Here is a 16,988-nt window from a genome sequence, read left to right as displayed (position 1 = left end):
GAGAGTAACCATTACATTTCAGAATGGGGTCTTGTTTTGAAATTTTGATAATTGAAAAAGCAGAACCCCTAAAATTAATCATGGAGAGGAAAGGGGCCACTTTTTTCCAGGGCATGATGCTTCCAAGCAGTGTGAGGTCACAGAGAAATGCAGCCTGTCTTCTCCCTAACAACGCCAACATTTATCAAAAATGCACCCCCAAGGACAGGCTCAAACGTTCTTTTGAATCTTTTATTGAGAGTCTGTGTACCACCACAGACACAGTCTTCAGGTATTTCTTAATACATTTTTTAATGTATTAAGGAAAGATTGCCTTGCAGAGGTTTGATTTTCATTCTTTTGACATCCACTTTTTACCTCACTGTTTGTGCTCACACAACAGAGGCTATGATTCATGTTCACACACTGTGGTTGTTTTTCTGTTAAGTTATTTTAAGAATCACTATTCTATTCTGAAGAAAACATCAGCGATCCCAGAAAGGAAAAAAGAACATGCTGGAGAGCCACAGAGCTTTAGGGAGTCCCTGAAACCAAAGCAGAACAGCAAACATAATCCTGGTTTCCCCAAACCACCACAGCACACAGGTATGGAAGGAGACAGTGGCAAAAGCAACGTTGTGAAAGAAATAGTGATGGGTGACATAGAGCCCGAGTGCTGCAGGACAGGTGGCATTGTCACCTTGGCTCGGCACGTGACACTAGGTCAGGACCTGGGGTGGAAACCTGGGCCACTGGGATTTGGGAGTGGATGTTGCCCTGCTAGCCTGTCCTCACACCGCCATCATTTCTATATGATTTTTGGCTTCAGGACTCATGTCTGGTAGACTCCCTCTAAAAAGCAAAGCAAAACAAAAAAACCAAAACCAAAACCAAAATAAAACAGAAACAGGAAAAAGAAAAGAAAACATGGAAAAATTAACATTCAAATGTGATGTATATTACCCTGATGAATATTCTGTAGGTTTACTGTCCCGTGCAAGGGGTCCTGCCTGTAGGACCACTGGGTGCATGGGGTTCCTTTAACAGCTAAGGAGGAGGTATCCCCACTTCTGATAGAGAGCTCAATGTTTTCATTGAGATGATGTAGAAATGTTCCCTCTATAAATATTCTGTTTCCTGACCTTGTTGTTAGCATTAGAATAGCATCATGGGATTGTTTCTAAAAACATCCCCTTTATAGACACTTTCTCCATTAAATTTACAGGGAAGCCAAATGCATGAGCTAAACTTCCAGGCTGAACCAGGAATACTTCAAACCAAATTACAGACTTTGTAATATTTCCAGAGGGGAAAAAAAAATCATTTCTTTCTAAAGTTGCAGATAATTAAACGAATGGAAGCAAATTCAGCTTCCATGCCCTCCCTGTAATTTAAACAGTCGGCAATCAAATTAGCTTTCCTAGTGTCTCACTTGGTTGATAAGCTGACTTTTCTACAGTGGAGTTGTACTCTCATCAGCACCATTTATAAAGATAGGATTTGGGGGATAAACAAGTATTTTTGACTATTGCTGAGGGCCCTCTAGGAATAGATGATTGTTACATAAGAACTGAGTTCCTCAGAGCTCAAGTGTGCTTCTGAGAATCCATGGCACTCTAAGTCATACGGAGCGAGGCAACATCTCTGGAAAGCACTTCCCACCTCATCCCATGGATTTAGTGACGGTGAAGGCAGGAAGTTAAGCCTGGAAAGCCTATGCAATGATCCAGGTGGACTCAAATTCTCGCTGGGATGAGAATCCAAAACAAGGGGCTGCACTCTTGTCCCAGCTCCGATAACTGTCAGGAGCCAGAGGCTGAAAGTGCCTCCTGCTGGGGCCCAGCAGGTGCTGCTGTTTGCCCTGGGCCCCGTGGAAAGGATCTAGGGTCTGGTGCTGCAATCTGCAGCCTGCGCTTGTGCCTGTGCATGTATGTGCGTGTATGCATTGCGTAGAAGAGATGGTTCAATGGGGTAGGAGTTGCCGTGTCTCCCGTGAGGCTGTGTGGCCAGTGGCAGTGCCCGAGTGCCATCCCTCTACACGTCGAACCAGTGGTCACCCATGCAGGCTCGGTTCCACTCACAGCTGCAGTTCCAGCACCACTCCAGCCTGCACTGGGGCTGTGGACATTTCATGTGCATACATCCTCCTGTGGGGAGAAATGACAGTCAGTGACAAACACGGGGGGGGGGGCTAGTCCTCACGCCAACATGGCGTTCCAGAAATGACTCTTGTAGCGGACAATCCGAAGCAAACAGAGCCGAAAGGCTCTGAGAGCCACCGGATGCCAGAGGAGAGATGCCCTGGAGAAATGAGGAGATGATGACATCAAGGCAGGGCTCTTTGCCTCTGGAACAAATCCCATTTGCACATCTGAATCCTCCTTTTTCCCTCATGTGTTCAGACACAAATGGTTTGTGTTTCATAGATGGCTCACTGTTCATTAAAAAAGCATATTAAACTCATGGTTTTAAATACATATTAAAATTTAATAATTTAGTATATAATACACCGGGCTTCATATTTTTTCATATTTATTCAGTGTTACTTGGCTCAGCAAAATTTATCAACAGGAGTTGGGACAGTATACTGCTTTTAATAGAGAACATGTTCCTTAATGGTATAAAATTTTTTTAAAGATTTATTTATTATTTATACAGTACTCTGTCTGCATGTGTGCCTGCACACCAGAAGAGGGCACCAGATCTCACTATAGATGGTTATGAGCCACCGTATGGTTGCTGGGAATTGAGCTCATAACCTTTGGAAGAATAGCCAGTGCTTTTAACCTCTGAGGCATCTCTCCAGCCCCAGTATTCAAATTTTTATTTAAGCTGAAAAGGAAAGATAGGAAGCTGCCATGCTGGGGCTATAGCTCAGTTGGTAGAGTCCTTGCCTAGCATGCATGGAGTCCTGGGTTCGATCCTCAGCACTGTATGAACCAGACATGGTGGTGCACTCATGTGCTCTCCCAAACTCAGGAGGAGGGAGGCAGGAAGATCAGGAACTCAAGGTCATACTCAGTTACAGGAGGTCAGAGGGTAACTTGGGGGAGCCGGTTCTCTTCTTCAACTAGGTAGGGGTTGATCCCAGGGGTCAACCTCAGGTCATCAGGCTTGGTGGCAAATACCCTTATATACTGGGCTATCATGCTGGCCTGAGACACTGAATCTTATAAATAAATAATAAAAAAAAGAATAAAAAATAAAAAGATAGCATCCTGAGCAATTCCCAAGGTATTGTGGCCCCTGTTCACATACGCATGAATACATGTACACTCCTGCTCGCATGGGTGAGCCTGTGTGAGCACATACACACAAAAGAAAGAAAACAGAAATGGCTCCATCTCCCTGTAGGAAGGGCTGCTTTGCTGAACGTGGAACCAGCTACGAACGGAGCAGGGACCTGGACGGTGCAGTTTCTTGAGCCTGCATCTGTTCTAACGGTGCCATATGATAATAAGCACGAGGGCAGCTTAGGTCCGTTGCAATGTTTCAGGTCAGAGGCTAATGCTCACCAGACACCATTTGTAGCCCATTAGAGCGTTTCTAAGAAATGACCCCGCTGGAAACTGTATCGGTGAGTCACTGGGCTCCTCAACTCCACCTCCATGCCTGTGGTGTGGCCTGTGTCTCAACAGATCTGATTAGGTCATTTCTTTCGAACAGTTCCCTGTCTTAGGGAGTCAAGTTTAAGCCCCTTATCTTCCACGTTGGCCCTACACGCTTGTTGTCCTAGCACACTTGTTGTCAGGAATGCTGGCAAGCAAAAAAGGCTTCCAGCACAAGCCAGGGGTGGTGTCCACACCCTGCTGCCTTGCACGGTGGTCCACTCCTGGGGTCAGATCTGCACTTCTCTGGGATTCTAGAGAAATGGTCTGTTCTGTTTAGCTTGTGTTTGAAGAGTCAGTACAGTGGCTGCTGGGCCCTGCCCATTAGTAGCCATTTAATACTCTTTTCTGACAATGCTATTTGCACCTTCTTTTTCTTTTTACCTCATCAGGTAATCATGGTCTTAGAGTGGTGTGCAGGACTAAGGTAGGCACTGCCCCTCGCGCTCTTTGCAGATGGTTGCAAACCACTGCCCTTCTAGGAATGTCTCGACACGCAAAGAAACAGTGACGCTCACCAACTCAGCTCTTTTTGTTTTCCCAGGAGAGACCTCTGGTTCAAAGTTAGGGACTCGGGCTGGGCTGAGCCTGCTCCTGTCTCTCTGGAAGTGCCCGCACACTCTCATTGGTGTGATACAGATTGTTCCTAAGAGGCTCCAGCGCTTGCTGGAGGTTCATCAGCTTTCATTCTGCAGCCAGCCACCTCTCAGCAGCTGCCAGCCGGAAGAGCAGGAAAGCAGGCAACACAATTCTATAGCTCAGAGCCCTCTGAGAAAGGGATGGTCACCGGGGACCAAGGCCAGTCCACTGAGCAGCCTCTTACCCCAAGCTATGTCCAACACCCTCATCCTGCTTTCTACATCTATTCTCTTCTCGGCCACGTTGACATTGACTGGCTGCCCAACGTGGCGGTGGGACCCACTCATTAAGGATTGCTGTCTGATCAGAACAGGAGTGATGCTGGGGCAACTTTTACTGAGCAGGCCCTCCAAAGGGCCCCTTGCAGACATCAGCTCATTCAGCCTTCACCTCATCTTTGTGCAAGGAAAACCTCTGGCCCCTGCGTCCCAGCAGGAGGGATAGATCCTCGGAGATAGATGATAGGCTTACAGGCACCCCGTGCTAGGGACATGGGTGACAATGGTTGATGGAGGCTTGGAACCCAGGCCGAAGAGAACCTGACTTCTACTCCAGTCCTCAAGCCGCAGCGCTGTCCACACAGGAAGCCCTCTGGAGCCAAACAGATATGGGGAGCAGAATGGAAGGGATTCAATTCCCGGAAACCTCCCCGAAGTCAAAGCCACACAATGACAACAATAAAGGAAGAGGAGAAGAGGGCAGGACGGAAGTCCAGAGCATGGCTGCGGGAGGTGGGAAGCACCGATTCTCAAGTTGATCAAGACGGAGCCTCCAGGGGCACCGGAATGCTATCCTCAGTGACGTGGACTGATGTTTCCTGAAAAGACCCCCCTCTGTGGTACAGGTGCTGCAGAACTGTTGATTTTACTTTGTGAATGTGGGGTGGTAGAATGCTACAGATTGAGCCCAAAGTGGCCTTGGGCTGCCTTCAGCCCCTTAATAGTCACTTAGCACCAGTTTCTGAACCTGACTTAACAGCTTTGTGTCTGTCAGGCAAAACACTGGTAAACTCAGCATACCACTTCTTCCTGTCCTCAGGCTGTCACCCCGAAGCACCTGGGATTGTAGCGGAGTTCTTCCTGCTCTGCTGTGTCCAGCCATGTGATGTCCCTGCCAATCAACCTGGTAAATGCGTGGCCTTCTGAAATTGTTGTTCAGTGACTCCAAAAGTTTGCGTAGTCTCTCCGTAGCTGGGTGTGTCGCTCTGGCAACTCGAATCTGTGTTCCACGTCACGGTTGGCTCAGGAGGAACTCTCTCTCGCTTTCTTCGGAGGAAGAGTTGTGTTTTGCGCCAGCAGTAGTTCTCAGGATGTGAGGCTCACTTTGGTGTCCCTGCTGCAGGGAAGGGGGCCCTAAATGATGCTGGTGCCTGCTTCCTCCATTCAAATGGCATATCCGTGCTGTAGACTAGGGGAGGAGAGGTGCTGCGCATAGCTGTGTGCCCTTAAGCATGCTTACCAATGCATTGGACTTGCACCCAAAGCCCTACAGCCTTTTGGGAGACCTTAAAATTAAGCTTAAAAATACAGGCTGTTGGCTTTGTGTGGAGGCCCATAAGTTTGCAGTTTCTACTTGACAATTCTCCTGCAAGCTTGAGGGGGCTCCAAGCTGCACTTGAAGGACACGGCAAGCAGACACAGGACGTTAGAGCTGAGTTGATCCCCAGTCTCTTGGAGAGCCAAGTCCTCTGGCCTGTGAATGAACAGGTGGGAGGGGCACATCTTTCAGTGTAAGTGCTCTGGGGTTTCCATGTGGTTCCAGCATTGATGAGGGCAGTGAATGTGACTACATGAGTCAGGAGGGGACAATCCTGGTGGGACAACGCCTGGGTTTAAGAAGAACCATTAGAACACAAATGTGCTTATTCTTAAGCCTGTTGACTGCAAAATGGTACATTCTAGGAAAACTGGGTCTGCCCTCATTTCATGTCATCCTGAGATATGTCCAAACAGTTGTTTTAAATTCTTAAAAGTCACAGGAGCTTTGCTGGGAGGTATAAGAAGAAGTCCCTTTCCAAAGCCTGGTGATGCTGACATTTGAACAGAGGAGCCTGGCATGAGTGCCATTTCAGGCTCTGCCTCCCCCGCAGCAGGGACATAAGAACCAATCTTGTGAGTTCCAATCTTCAAGGGGTATTAGCAAGAGGGACGGGGCACGTGCGTATGTGTGGCAAGGAGAGGGTGTTCATGGCCAAAAGTTTTGCGCAAAGGTTGATTAAATAAATCTAGCCCCGTTTCTTCACCAAAGAAATTCTGAAATGCTTTACCGTGTGGATGCACGCTTGGAATGCTGCCCCTTGCGTCAGCTTCCTCAAGCAGCCTGAGAAGTGAGTGCTCTGTCCTTAGAGAGGGCTCGGGATATGGCACAAAATAGTAACATTTTTGTTACTATTCTCCATGAGGGGACATGGAGACAGCATCACCTGACAGGTGGAGTTGACATGGCAGTGCCCCTTGTCCCTCAGTCTGGACTCTCGGGGCCTGTGGAGGAGACTGTGAGCACATTGGACTTTATTGTTGGTATAACAGCAGGTGACTCATCACACGCCTAGTGTCTAATGCCATGTAGAAGCACCGCTAGCGTATCTTGTGCGACTTCTCTCTTCACAGGCCCTGGCCTGAGGCCTGATGCATTTGATGTCACCCATGGCTGGCCACCATCTCACCAGAAAGTTTCATTTACCACCCCAGCTTCCAGTCCAAGGGTAGAATTTCATCCCACAGAAACCACCTTGGAAGCTGCTACTGTCGCCCGCCTCCCGGCATACATTAGCATCAGAGAACATCCCAAATTTCTGTCTGGAATCTAGGCTAGTTTTAGTGGAATTTGGGTTTAGGAGGTTGAGGATTTGCACGCTGAAGAACAGATGCTCGCACTCTGCCTACCCCGCCTCAAGCTGTGCATCCTCTCAGAAGCCCAAACCGCTACCCGAGGCCTCCCTGCAGGCGGGCCCCAGCAAGCCTGGCTCTTGTCTCAGCATACACTCACCATTCTTTTCAACTGGCACATTGCAGCGAGGACAAGGCTTAGTGGTTTTCTTGATGGTCTCCTTGGAGGCTTCCTCCCAACGCGCCTGCTCTGCGGCTCTTTTATCCACCCGGTAGGCCTGGATTGGCAGAGACAAAGGAAGCGTTAAGTCTTTATTATTAGGGCTGAAGTCTGCACTTCTTGAAGTGCTGGTGTAAACACTTCTCAAAGATGGATATATGCCTTTGGGCAAGCTTAAATATTAACTTGTTTGACAAGTGCTGGACAGCGTTGGACATGCTGTCCCCGTTCTTGGCACATGGCATATGCTTATGAGCTAAGGAGGATGGCTCAGAAAAGATTGCTCAGTTTTACAGCATAGACTTCTCTGTTCTGAGGATTTTATGTGATTGTAATAAATAATATGTAGCAAGTGGTTAATGTGCAGGCATGTGATAAACATTTTTACATGCCTCTTGATACCCCCTTCGTTGAGTGTGACATGAACACATTGGTTTTCATTCCTTAGACTTGGAGGCATTGATGGTGGGAGAGTCTTCGGGATTGTACAATCTTCACTTTTCTGCTCCCTCCTGAATCTTCCTCCATTTACTACTTGCCCCTGGAAAATGGGGGCCTCCAGTGCTATCCCAGAAGCCTCCAGTGCTATCCCAGAAGGCACAGGAGAGAGAACAAGTGATCACAGAGAGAGGCGGAGTTCAGGGGTCGCTGATGGCAGATATTAGGAATGTGGGCTCGGCAAGCAGCTTCCTGGGTTCAAATCCACTCAGATGCAAGACTGGCAAGGATTCCTCATCCTCTCTGCAAACCCTCTCAAGTGAAATAAAACATGGGGTGCTAAGGACTGGGGGTTCATTTCCTAACGACCCTACATTGAGCACGTGGCATGGGTCACTGGCTGATATTTTAAATCCCTTCAGGATCTATAATATGGTAAGCCATGATACCTCTGCTAGCATATTCATGTCACCAAGGACTAGATCATCCTTGGCTCTTCATCTCCTGCTATGGGCTGGCTGCCTCACTCACACCCCAATTGGTATGTTGAAAACCTAATCCTGTTGAAAACCAACTAAGACATCCTCAGCTAGGGATGGGACTCCAAAAGAGCCACCGCAGACAGGTGCTTCATTCTGTACCTGCCTGGTCATTCAGACACCCTGACACTTTCCACTTACTTCAAGTACTGGCTGACCTGTGCAGAGCAAGAACTGGTCATTTTTAAGTTCAGTATAAGATCTTTGTGACCTAGAATTGTATTTAAAAATGTTAATCCAACTAGAGCCCCTCCACCATGACCACATGGCACTTTATCTATCTGTCTGTCTGTCTGCCTGTCCAACCACCTGCCCACCTGTCTGCCTGCCCATCCATCCATCCATCCATCCATCCATCCATCCATCCATGCATCCATCCATCCATCCATCCTTTGCTTTAATACAAACATGCAAGTCATTTTATTAACTTGTAATAATGACTTAAAAATATTTCCAGGGCTACTTGGTAACAATGATGCTAACTAAATGCAATAACCTTGGAGACCCAAAGGCTGCCAGCCCCATGCACAGATGCTCACTAGCAAGTTTCCAGCCCGCAGCACTGGGCTTGAGAGCCAAGCCATGCTGGGGCCTGTCCTCTGTCAGCAGAAGTGAAGGAAGAGGTGATGGGCCACCTATTCTCAGAAGCCTCACCTTAGTAACCACCCCCCAGCTCCCCGAATCCCAATTTTCACAGTATGAGACCCAAAGTCTAGTGAGCAGAATGTAGCTTCGAGGATAAATCCAACTTTCATTCACCTTCATGGTCTAACCCTTTAGTTATTAAACTTTCCAATCTGAATGAAGGAGTATGAAGGAAACAACTATTTATTTCTAAGTTACAGCTTTTGGCAGCTTTTGTAGGGACCTTGGTATTTATGTCTGTTTTTCCAGGAGAAAGTGAGTTCTTCAAGACCAAGGTCATGCTTGAGTCATCCTCGTATTTCCAGCCCTTGGCATGGTGCCTGGGAAACAGCAGGAGCTCAGTCAACCTTAACTGAGTAAGTAACAGTCGTCTGGAGGAGGCCCCATGAAACGGGTGAGCACAGGGATGCCTCCATGATGGCGGTGACCGGCACCAAGGTGAGCCTTTTCAAGGGCTGGACAGTGGGGTCAGACCCATTTCTGTTAACATGATCACACGTTAATATCATCCTCTGGTAAGGCAAAGAAACGCTCAGGATTTGTGAGCACATTGTTAGAGTAAACCAGAGTTGGCTTGATTGCTGAACTGTAGGTTGATAAAAGCTTCCTTTAGCTCTGGCACACCCTATAGACAGGAATCCAGCGATGAAGCTGTGGTTGATGTTTCAAGATCTGGTACCCAGACACACATTTTAGCTGTATCATTAACATGCATGTCTTCAGTCTGGCTGATGCACATGGGATCCTAAAGGCCTGGTGGTTAGAGTATTTACTCTTCATTGTCAACTTGACTGGCTTGAGAATCACCTAGGAAGTACCGTTCCCAGTATTTATGTAACGGTGTTCCCATAGAGGTTTAGCTGAGGAAGGAAGGCCTGTGCTGAATGTGGGTTACATCATCCCATGAGGATGGGGCCTGTACTGAACAAAGATGCAAAAGGGAGGAAGAAGCTGAACGCCAGCACCCAATGCCACATGAACTTTATCCCTTCAGACTTCGAACAAAGTAAATCTTCCCTTAATTGTTTTTGTCTGGGGCTCCTGGAGAGAGCATGAACCCGTATTTCCCAAAGTGGTGGTTGTACATGCATGTCTACTTTATATGTTATGGTGTAAAAACTAAGTTTCACATTATATGTGATTGGCTATAGATATATAAATGTCAGTTCTCTGGCAGAGCCACACTGATAGTCAAGATTATGCAGGCTGACTGGCCAACCAGAATGTCTTGATTCTAAAGAGACAGGATATCTCAGATTCAGAGTCAAATTGATTTGGACTATTGTCATGTCAGTCCCCTCAATAGCCATTTATCACTGGGCTCTGAATTGGACCCAGCTTTGTGATTCTCTAATTGTGATGGCTAAAGAAAACTCCCTTTTGTGCTCAACACCCGTTCTAAATTCCTAAAAGATAAGGTCCTGGCAACTCCGACTCCTGTCCCCTTCCCCGGGACTGTAAAAACTACTGTTAGATAATTAGCCATTCATTCTGGCTTTTGTAAACCCGCTTGCTGCTTGTCGCTGTGTAACAGGGGCTGACAGGGCCAGGTCCTCTCCGACTGAGGGGCCTGACACAGTTTCCCGCTCAGCTGTGCAGTCCATAAAAACAAGGCAATTTTGGTGCCCAGCTTCCTCTCGCCTCTTCTGCACGGCAAGCCCTCACTTTGGTTGTGGTTCTGGCAGCAGCAATTAATAAACTCATTTAATTAAGATTTGAATTGAGTCTGTAATCTTTTCCCTGTGGATTCGAACTCTGGAACATGATAGAACCTCCGGAAAGTATTCTTAGCAGACCACTGACTTCCACCAAGCCCAGAGCTAGGCATGCTGTAAGACAGCATTTGAAAATGGTAGCAGAGATTTCCCATTTTAATGTAACCTGCCTGCCGATCTGATGTTTCTTATCACATTTTTTTTTCTCTTGTTTTTGAGATAGGGTCTCACGTAGTCTACACTGGCATCAAACTAATTATGTAGCTGACGATGGCCTTGTACTCCTGATCTTCCTGCTCCTACCTCCCAAGTACTGGGACCACAGGGGTGGACCACTGTGCTGTACTTTCGTTCTGCGACTAGAAAAGAACATGTAACCTTTTCCACAGCAGTGCAAGCCATTGAGGGCATCAGGATTGCCATTCCTAGTCTTGGCCACTCATATCTGACTCAGAACAAATCCTCTATGATTCCCCCTTAGAGAAGGAGCTGTTATATGTTACTTGTTTTATATTATATATATTTATTCACATTGAGCAGGCTAAAATATCAAATAGTCTTATAAATGTGCAAAGTCAAAATTGTAATGAATTAAAATTCTTAATTTCATGTTACTGGTGTTGCTTCAAGACTGTGACTGGCATTTAAAAATGTTCCAAAAAATTTTCACCTCAAAATACACATATGAATTATGCAAAATCCGAGAAGTACAAGCACGAAAAACGAAGACAAGAACCATCTTCAGTTTCTCACCAGGAGGAAGCATTGTCCACATTGTCATGCCTGTACCATTTGCCCATTTTCTCCTGCTAGATACATTGTAAAGACTCAGGGGCTAGAGAAATGGCTCAGTGCTTTACAGCACCGCAAGATCCTGGTTCCATTTCCTGCACCAACATGGTAGCTCACAACCATCTGTGATTCCAGTTCTAGAGGATACAGCACCCTCTTGTGGCTTCCTTAGTGCCAGGCATACGAACAATGCACAAATGTATGTGCAGACAAAACATTCACACACACACACACACACACACACACACACACACACACACACACACTAAGTAAATGTAAAAATAATTTTTCTTTCTACTTGCAGAAAAGATGACGGATTAAAAGTTGCATCTGAGTGAGAGGATGCACCAAGGGACAGACAGAGGACGAGGGCTGCTGCAGCTCCCTGACATGCCTCCTCATTTGCTGTGTGCCAGGGAGCTCCTCATAATAGATTCCGGAGCTCACTGCTGCTTGCCGCCACCGGGCCTGAGGCCATAGCTACTCTGCTCATCAGAGGTAACTGTCTCCACCAGTGAACTACGCACAGGAGCATCCGGGGCCACTCAAAATCAAACACACAGAGCAGATTCCAGTGGGCTGGGCATGATAGTGTCTAGCCAAAATGTGGCCAGTGAACCTGGCCCTGAGATAGCGTCGGAGGAAAAATGCCCACTGTGGCCAGGGTGAGCTCCATGGCAGAGTTAGGAGCCAGCTGTGGGAGCCAGAGGCTGGTGGCACACAAAGATGCTCATGTGGGCTGGTCTTGCTCAGCCCTTCAGAGCCTAAACCACAGAAGGTCCTGCCCCTGGAAGGTCCAATGCTCAATTCATCAGAGGCACGACCAACTTGCCTGGGGAGGCAGGGCGGATTCTAGGTTCAGAAATCCTTCTACCTGGAGAGATGTCCACAGCCAGCCTGGACTGCTGAGGTCTGCAGTCCTCCCTGGAACTGTGGAGACTGACACAAAGGACAATCTGAGTGGAGGGGGTACTGTCATCTCACTGAGGAAGGGACACTGACTAAGGGCAGCTTTGTAGTTGCTTATGTTTTTGTTTTTCTTTAATTTTTTAAAGATTTATTTATTTATTATGTATACAGTGTTCGGCCTACATGTAGGCCAGAAGAGGGCACAAGATCTCATTATAGATGGTTACGAGACATCATGTGGTTGCTGGGAATTGAACTCAGGACCTTTGGAAAAGCAGCCAGTCCTCTTAACCTTTGAGCCACCTCTCCAGCCCTGCTTGGTTTTTTCTTTATTTTCTTTTCTGTTATTATTTACATTCCTGCACTGTTTTTGTTAAACATCTGTGATTTAACCTCTGTCTCACTGGAAGATGTCCTTGTCTCTCTTTTGTTCACCTATAAATATCTTCCTCATTTTACATTTCACAGCAACATTCACTCTGCTGCCTCTCCAACTCCAATGCTTTCTTTCTCACTTAGTGCTCATCTTTTCTAAGCTTCACCACCCTCCGCAACTCGTTCCAAAGCAGAATGACAGGTAGAGGAGATTAAGGGGACATGGAGAGGGGAGAGTGAAGCTTCTCATCAGCTGAGGTCAGAGAAGAGCAGCACAAGGAACTTGGCTGTGAAGGCTGCTGACAATGAAGGCACTGCTTTGATGCAGAGGTGTTGGCTAATGAGAAAATTCTTCCTTTTTTATTTCATAGGTAACAATGAATCATGCCTGAGGCTGAGCCTGCCTGACCTACAAGGAAGGCCTTACTCTCTTTTGCCAGATATTTTCTGGGAATCTCACAAACAAGGCTTTGTTTACAGTCAAAATATCTTAGCCTTCCCGGCACACCAAGCGACCTGGGATTTTACCTTACCAGCTGTAACACAAGCCCAGTCTGGAACCAGCCCATAGTCTCATTTAAAGAAACAGAATGGCTCCTCAGCAACCCTTCGAGGTGTAACTTCAGAAGCCACTGTAAACAGCACATAAGGCTCCTCAGCTGGTGGACCCGCTCTGGAGAAGCCTCTGTTCCCTGCTTGTGCTCTCCTTTCGAGAACTGTCCAACCCCACAGCTTAAGTCTCCGTGAAACTTTCCTCCTGTTAAACCCCGACCCCGCTTGATTCTGGCTCATCCTGAAACTCTTCCGTGGTGAAGTCAAGGATGCTGCCTTTACCTGACCACAGGTTCCCTCATAGAATTCCTCCCGCTGCTGCCGATGTGAGGTGGAGCTGTGTTTGGGGCTGCCATCCCACTCACTGTGTTAATTCTGAGATTCTCCTGAGAGGAGCCAGTTCCACCATTTGAGCCAATCTGAAGCAAGCTTCATTAAAGACTGACCAAGATGGACTTTGGTTAGGATGACTCCTGGAATCCCAGCTGAGTGGCCTTGAGGCATGTTTTGCAGGTGCTTTTAAGGACAAACCCATGTGGCTTTGTTGTTATTTTCCAAGAAATGCAACTCCCAACATTCCAGGAAGTTACCTGTTCCTTGGGCAGGAGGGGTTTACAGGTAAATTTCAGGTATTGCACACTGACCATCTCACATGTTTTGGTGTTGTTTTGTTTTTTTTCTTTCCCTGTGTAGTCCTTGCTGTCCTGGGGCTTGCTTTGTAGACCAGGTTCCCTTTGAATTCAGAGGTCTGCCTGCCTCTGCTTCCTGAGCACTGGGATTAAAAGTGTGAGCCACCATGCTGGGCTCCTATTTCATATCATAAATATTAATACTCTTAATTCCAAGACAAACACACACACACACACACACACACACACACACACACACACTACCATAGTCTCCACCCCACTGCCAGCGTCTGAATCTTACTGGTGGCTCACAAGTGGATCTCACAGCATTGCCTCCTGCCATTCACTTCCAGGACTGATGGTCCCCCCAGATGCCATGACACACTCCCCCCAAAGCAGCAGGAGACAAAATTCCTAGTGAAGAAATTTCCAGAGGACTCACGCGAAAACAAACTAAAAATGGGGAGCCGTTTAAAACTGGAGGACGGACGTAGCCACCTCGATGGATCCACAGAACATAATCAAGAGAAACAATGAGACAACAACCATGCCCATCATGACCCACCCACAGCCTCACAGCTCCCAGTGATCACAGACACTGATGGGGTAACGCGCACACACACGTGTGCATGCCACAGCACATGCATGCAGGCCCCAGCATGTATGAATGTCAAGCACATGAATGGAGGTCACAGCACATGCATGCATGCCATAGCACATGTGTGCAGGCCACAGTACATGTATGAAGATCAGAGGACAACTCAAGGAGTCAGTTCTCTCCTGCCTCGGCACAGGTTATAAGGTCTGTACTAAGGCTTGGCGGTAAGACCTTTCCCTGCCAAGCCATCTCACCGGCCCCACAGCCTGACCTTTAAAAAGGAACAGTGACCATATGAAGGACCCAAATAAACAGATGAAGTAAGGACATAGACAAGAGAGTTAGTTATCAAAGTGAACGAAACCTTTAGCAATATGGAGGAGAGAAAAAAAAAGTTGATGTCTTAAGTTAGGATTTCCATTGCTGGGATAAAACACCATGACCAAGAACCAACCAAGAAAGGGTTTCTTTCAGCTCAAATTCCCTATCACAGCCTATCACTAAGGGAAGTCAGGACAAGGGCTCAAGATAAGCCAGGCAGTGATGGCGCACACTTTTAACCCTAGCGCTCAGGAAGTAGAGGCAGGTGGACTTCTTGGTTCAAGGCCAGCCTGGTCTACATAGTGAGTTTCAGGATAGCCAGGGCTACACGGAGAAACCCTGTCTCAAAAACAAAGCAAGGCAAAGCAAGCAAACAAACAAAAAACAAAGTAAAAAGAATTCAAACAGGGCAGGACCCTGGAGGCAGGAGCTGATGCAGAAGCCATGGAAGAGAGCTGCTTACCAGCTTGCTCCCCATGGCTTGCTCAGCCTGATTTCTTTCAGAACCCAGGACCAGCCTGGGGGTGGTACTGCTCCCTGTAGGATAGCCTGCAACATCCTTGATAAAGACCCCATCCCACAGACTTGCCTACACGCCAACCTTATGGAGGCGTTTCTCAGTTGTCGTTTCCTCTTCTCAAATAACTGTAGTTTGTGCTTAGTTAAGCTAAAAGGAGCAGGCATAGCCGAAGAAAAACTCAGCAAAGACACTGCTAAGACACCAAATAAAAATTCTGGAAATGAAAGTAGTGATCCATCAAATAAACAACACCACAAAGCATCGTCAACAGACAAGACAGCACAGGAGGGGAAAAAAAATCAAAGATGAAGGACAAGGTCAAGACAATAACACATTTGTGCACATATAAAGAAAAATGAACATTACTGAAACATCTTAGAAATGTAGGAATCATTCCAGAGACCAGAACAAAGGCTCTAAAACGTAGACAAAGGGTCTGGGGTAACGCCAAAAGACACAGGCGATGTATTCAATTAAGTTATAGCAGAATTTCCAAAACCTAGAACAATGTCTACAAACAGCCAGGGACAGAGGGAAACTCAGCAGGACAAGGCAGAGTTGATAAGAGTGTACAGAGGTAGGAGGCACAGGGAGGGTGAGGGAACAGGTGACATGAAAACAGAAAGGGAGCTGCTGGGGATGAAAGAGAACAGGGCGAGGCAGGAAGGACGGGGGAGGAGAGGGAGACGGGGGATCAAAACCATCAAAACCGAGACTGTGTGTGAAATCGCTGTAATGACATGCACTACTCTGCATGTTGATCAAAAAACAAACAAACAGACATATATACCACAAGCCTTTTCCTGTGTCACTTACAGATGAGAAGGTGTGTGTGTGTGCATTTGTGTGTGGTAAGCAATCTCAGGCGTCCCCACACTCCAGTCTGCAAGTGTCCTAATTGACTTGGCTAATCACAGGAACGTGGGTGGTGCTGATCAGTGCTGATACTGAGATGAGGCAGCTTAGGAAGGGCTTTGAGCTTTCCTATAAAGACTCTGGCACAGCAGCCGCTGTTGAGGTCCCCGGCTTAGGGTGCGTAAGCACATGCACAGGCTTTATTTTCGAGTAGCCAGATTAAGCCAGGTGAACACAAAGTTTACTACGGCAAAGCATATGTGCTCAGCTAAGGACAGGCAGGCAGGGCGCGCCTCCCAGAGACTGTACAATAATGCGCTTTTGGTATGTCAGGGTGGGGATGGGGAGGACTATAAAAAAAAAAGGAAGAAGAAAAACTTTTTTTTTTTTTTTCTCTCAAAATACCAGTTTCTGGTATTAGGATCTATTGGGTGTGACTTGAAGGCCAAGGAAGTACTCTTGAGGATTTCCCTGCAAGGGAATCTTCCATCTCCCCAGGCAGACCTCTTCCTGTTAGCATGACCCAAACTTAAGAGCTAACAGGGATATAAGACTATGACCTCGTGGCCATTTACAGTCTAGTGTGAAGTGAGTTCCTGGGTTCTGACCCTTGGAATGGGAGAGGCAAAGGCAGGAAGGCCACCAGCAACTTCTGCTTGTGTTTTCTCTTTCACAGACAGACCACTTACCCCTTCCTTTTTACAGACTCTGCCTACAAGACTCACATCGGAAGCTCGCCTTTGAGGCAGCCCCCAGGATGGGATTCATCCCTCCCCCCCCAGAGGGGGTACCCTGGCAGCTGTCTTGCTATGGTCTGCAACCTGAC

The 16,988-nt window shown here is 47.1% G+C and overlaps 1 protein-coding gene across 2 annotated transcripts in view; it reads right to left on the bottom strand.

Moving 5' to 3' along the window:
- Positions 1-217: 217 nt before the first annotated feature.
- Prkn (parkin RBR E3 ubiquitin protein ligase) overlaps positions 218-16,988 on the bottom strand; it is a 1,198,654-nt gene continuing 1,181,883 nt past the window's right edge. For both annotated transcript variants that reach the window (XM_060373144.1, XM_060373145.1), the window contains 2 exons: positions 7,215-7,332; positions 218-2,126 (listed from right to left, as the gene is read on the bottom strand). In XM_060373144.1, the coding sequence (XP_060229127.1) occupies positions 2,014-2,126; positions 7,215-7,332 (231 nt within the window). In that variant the 3' untranslated portion in view covers positions 218-2,013. The remainder of the gene's footprint in view (positions 2,127-7,214; positions 7,333-16,988) is intronic.

The sequence above is a fragment of the Meriones unguiculatus genome, chromosome 20, assembly GCF_030254825.1.
Source record: "Meriones unguiculatus strain TT.TT164.6M chromosome 20, Bangor_MerUng_6.1, whole genome shotgun sequence".
NCBI classification, from domain to species: domain Eukaryota; kingdom Metazoa; phylum Chordata; class Mammalia; order Rodentia; family Muridae; genus Meriones; species Meriones unguiculatus.
This window is presented reverse-complemented; position numbering and strand designations above follow the sequence as displayed.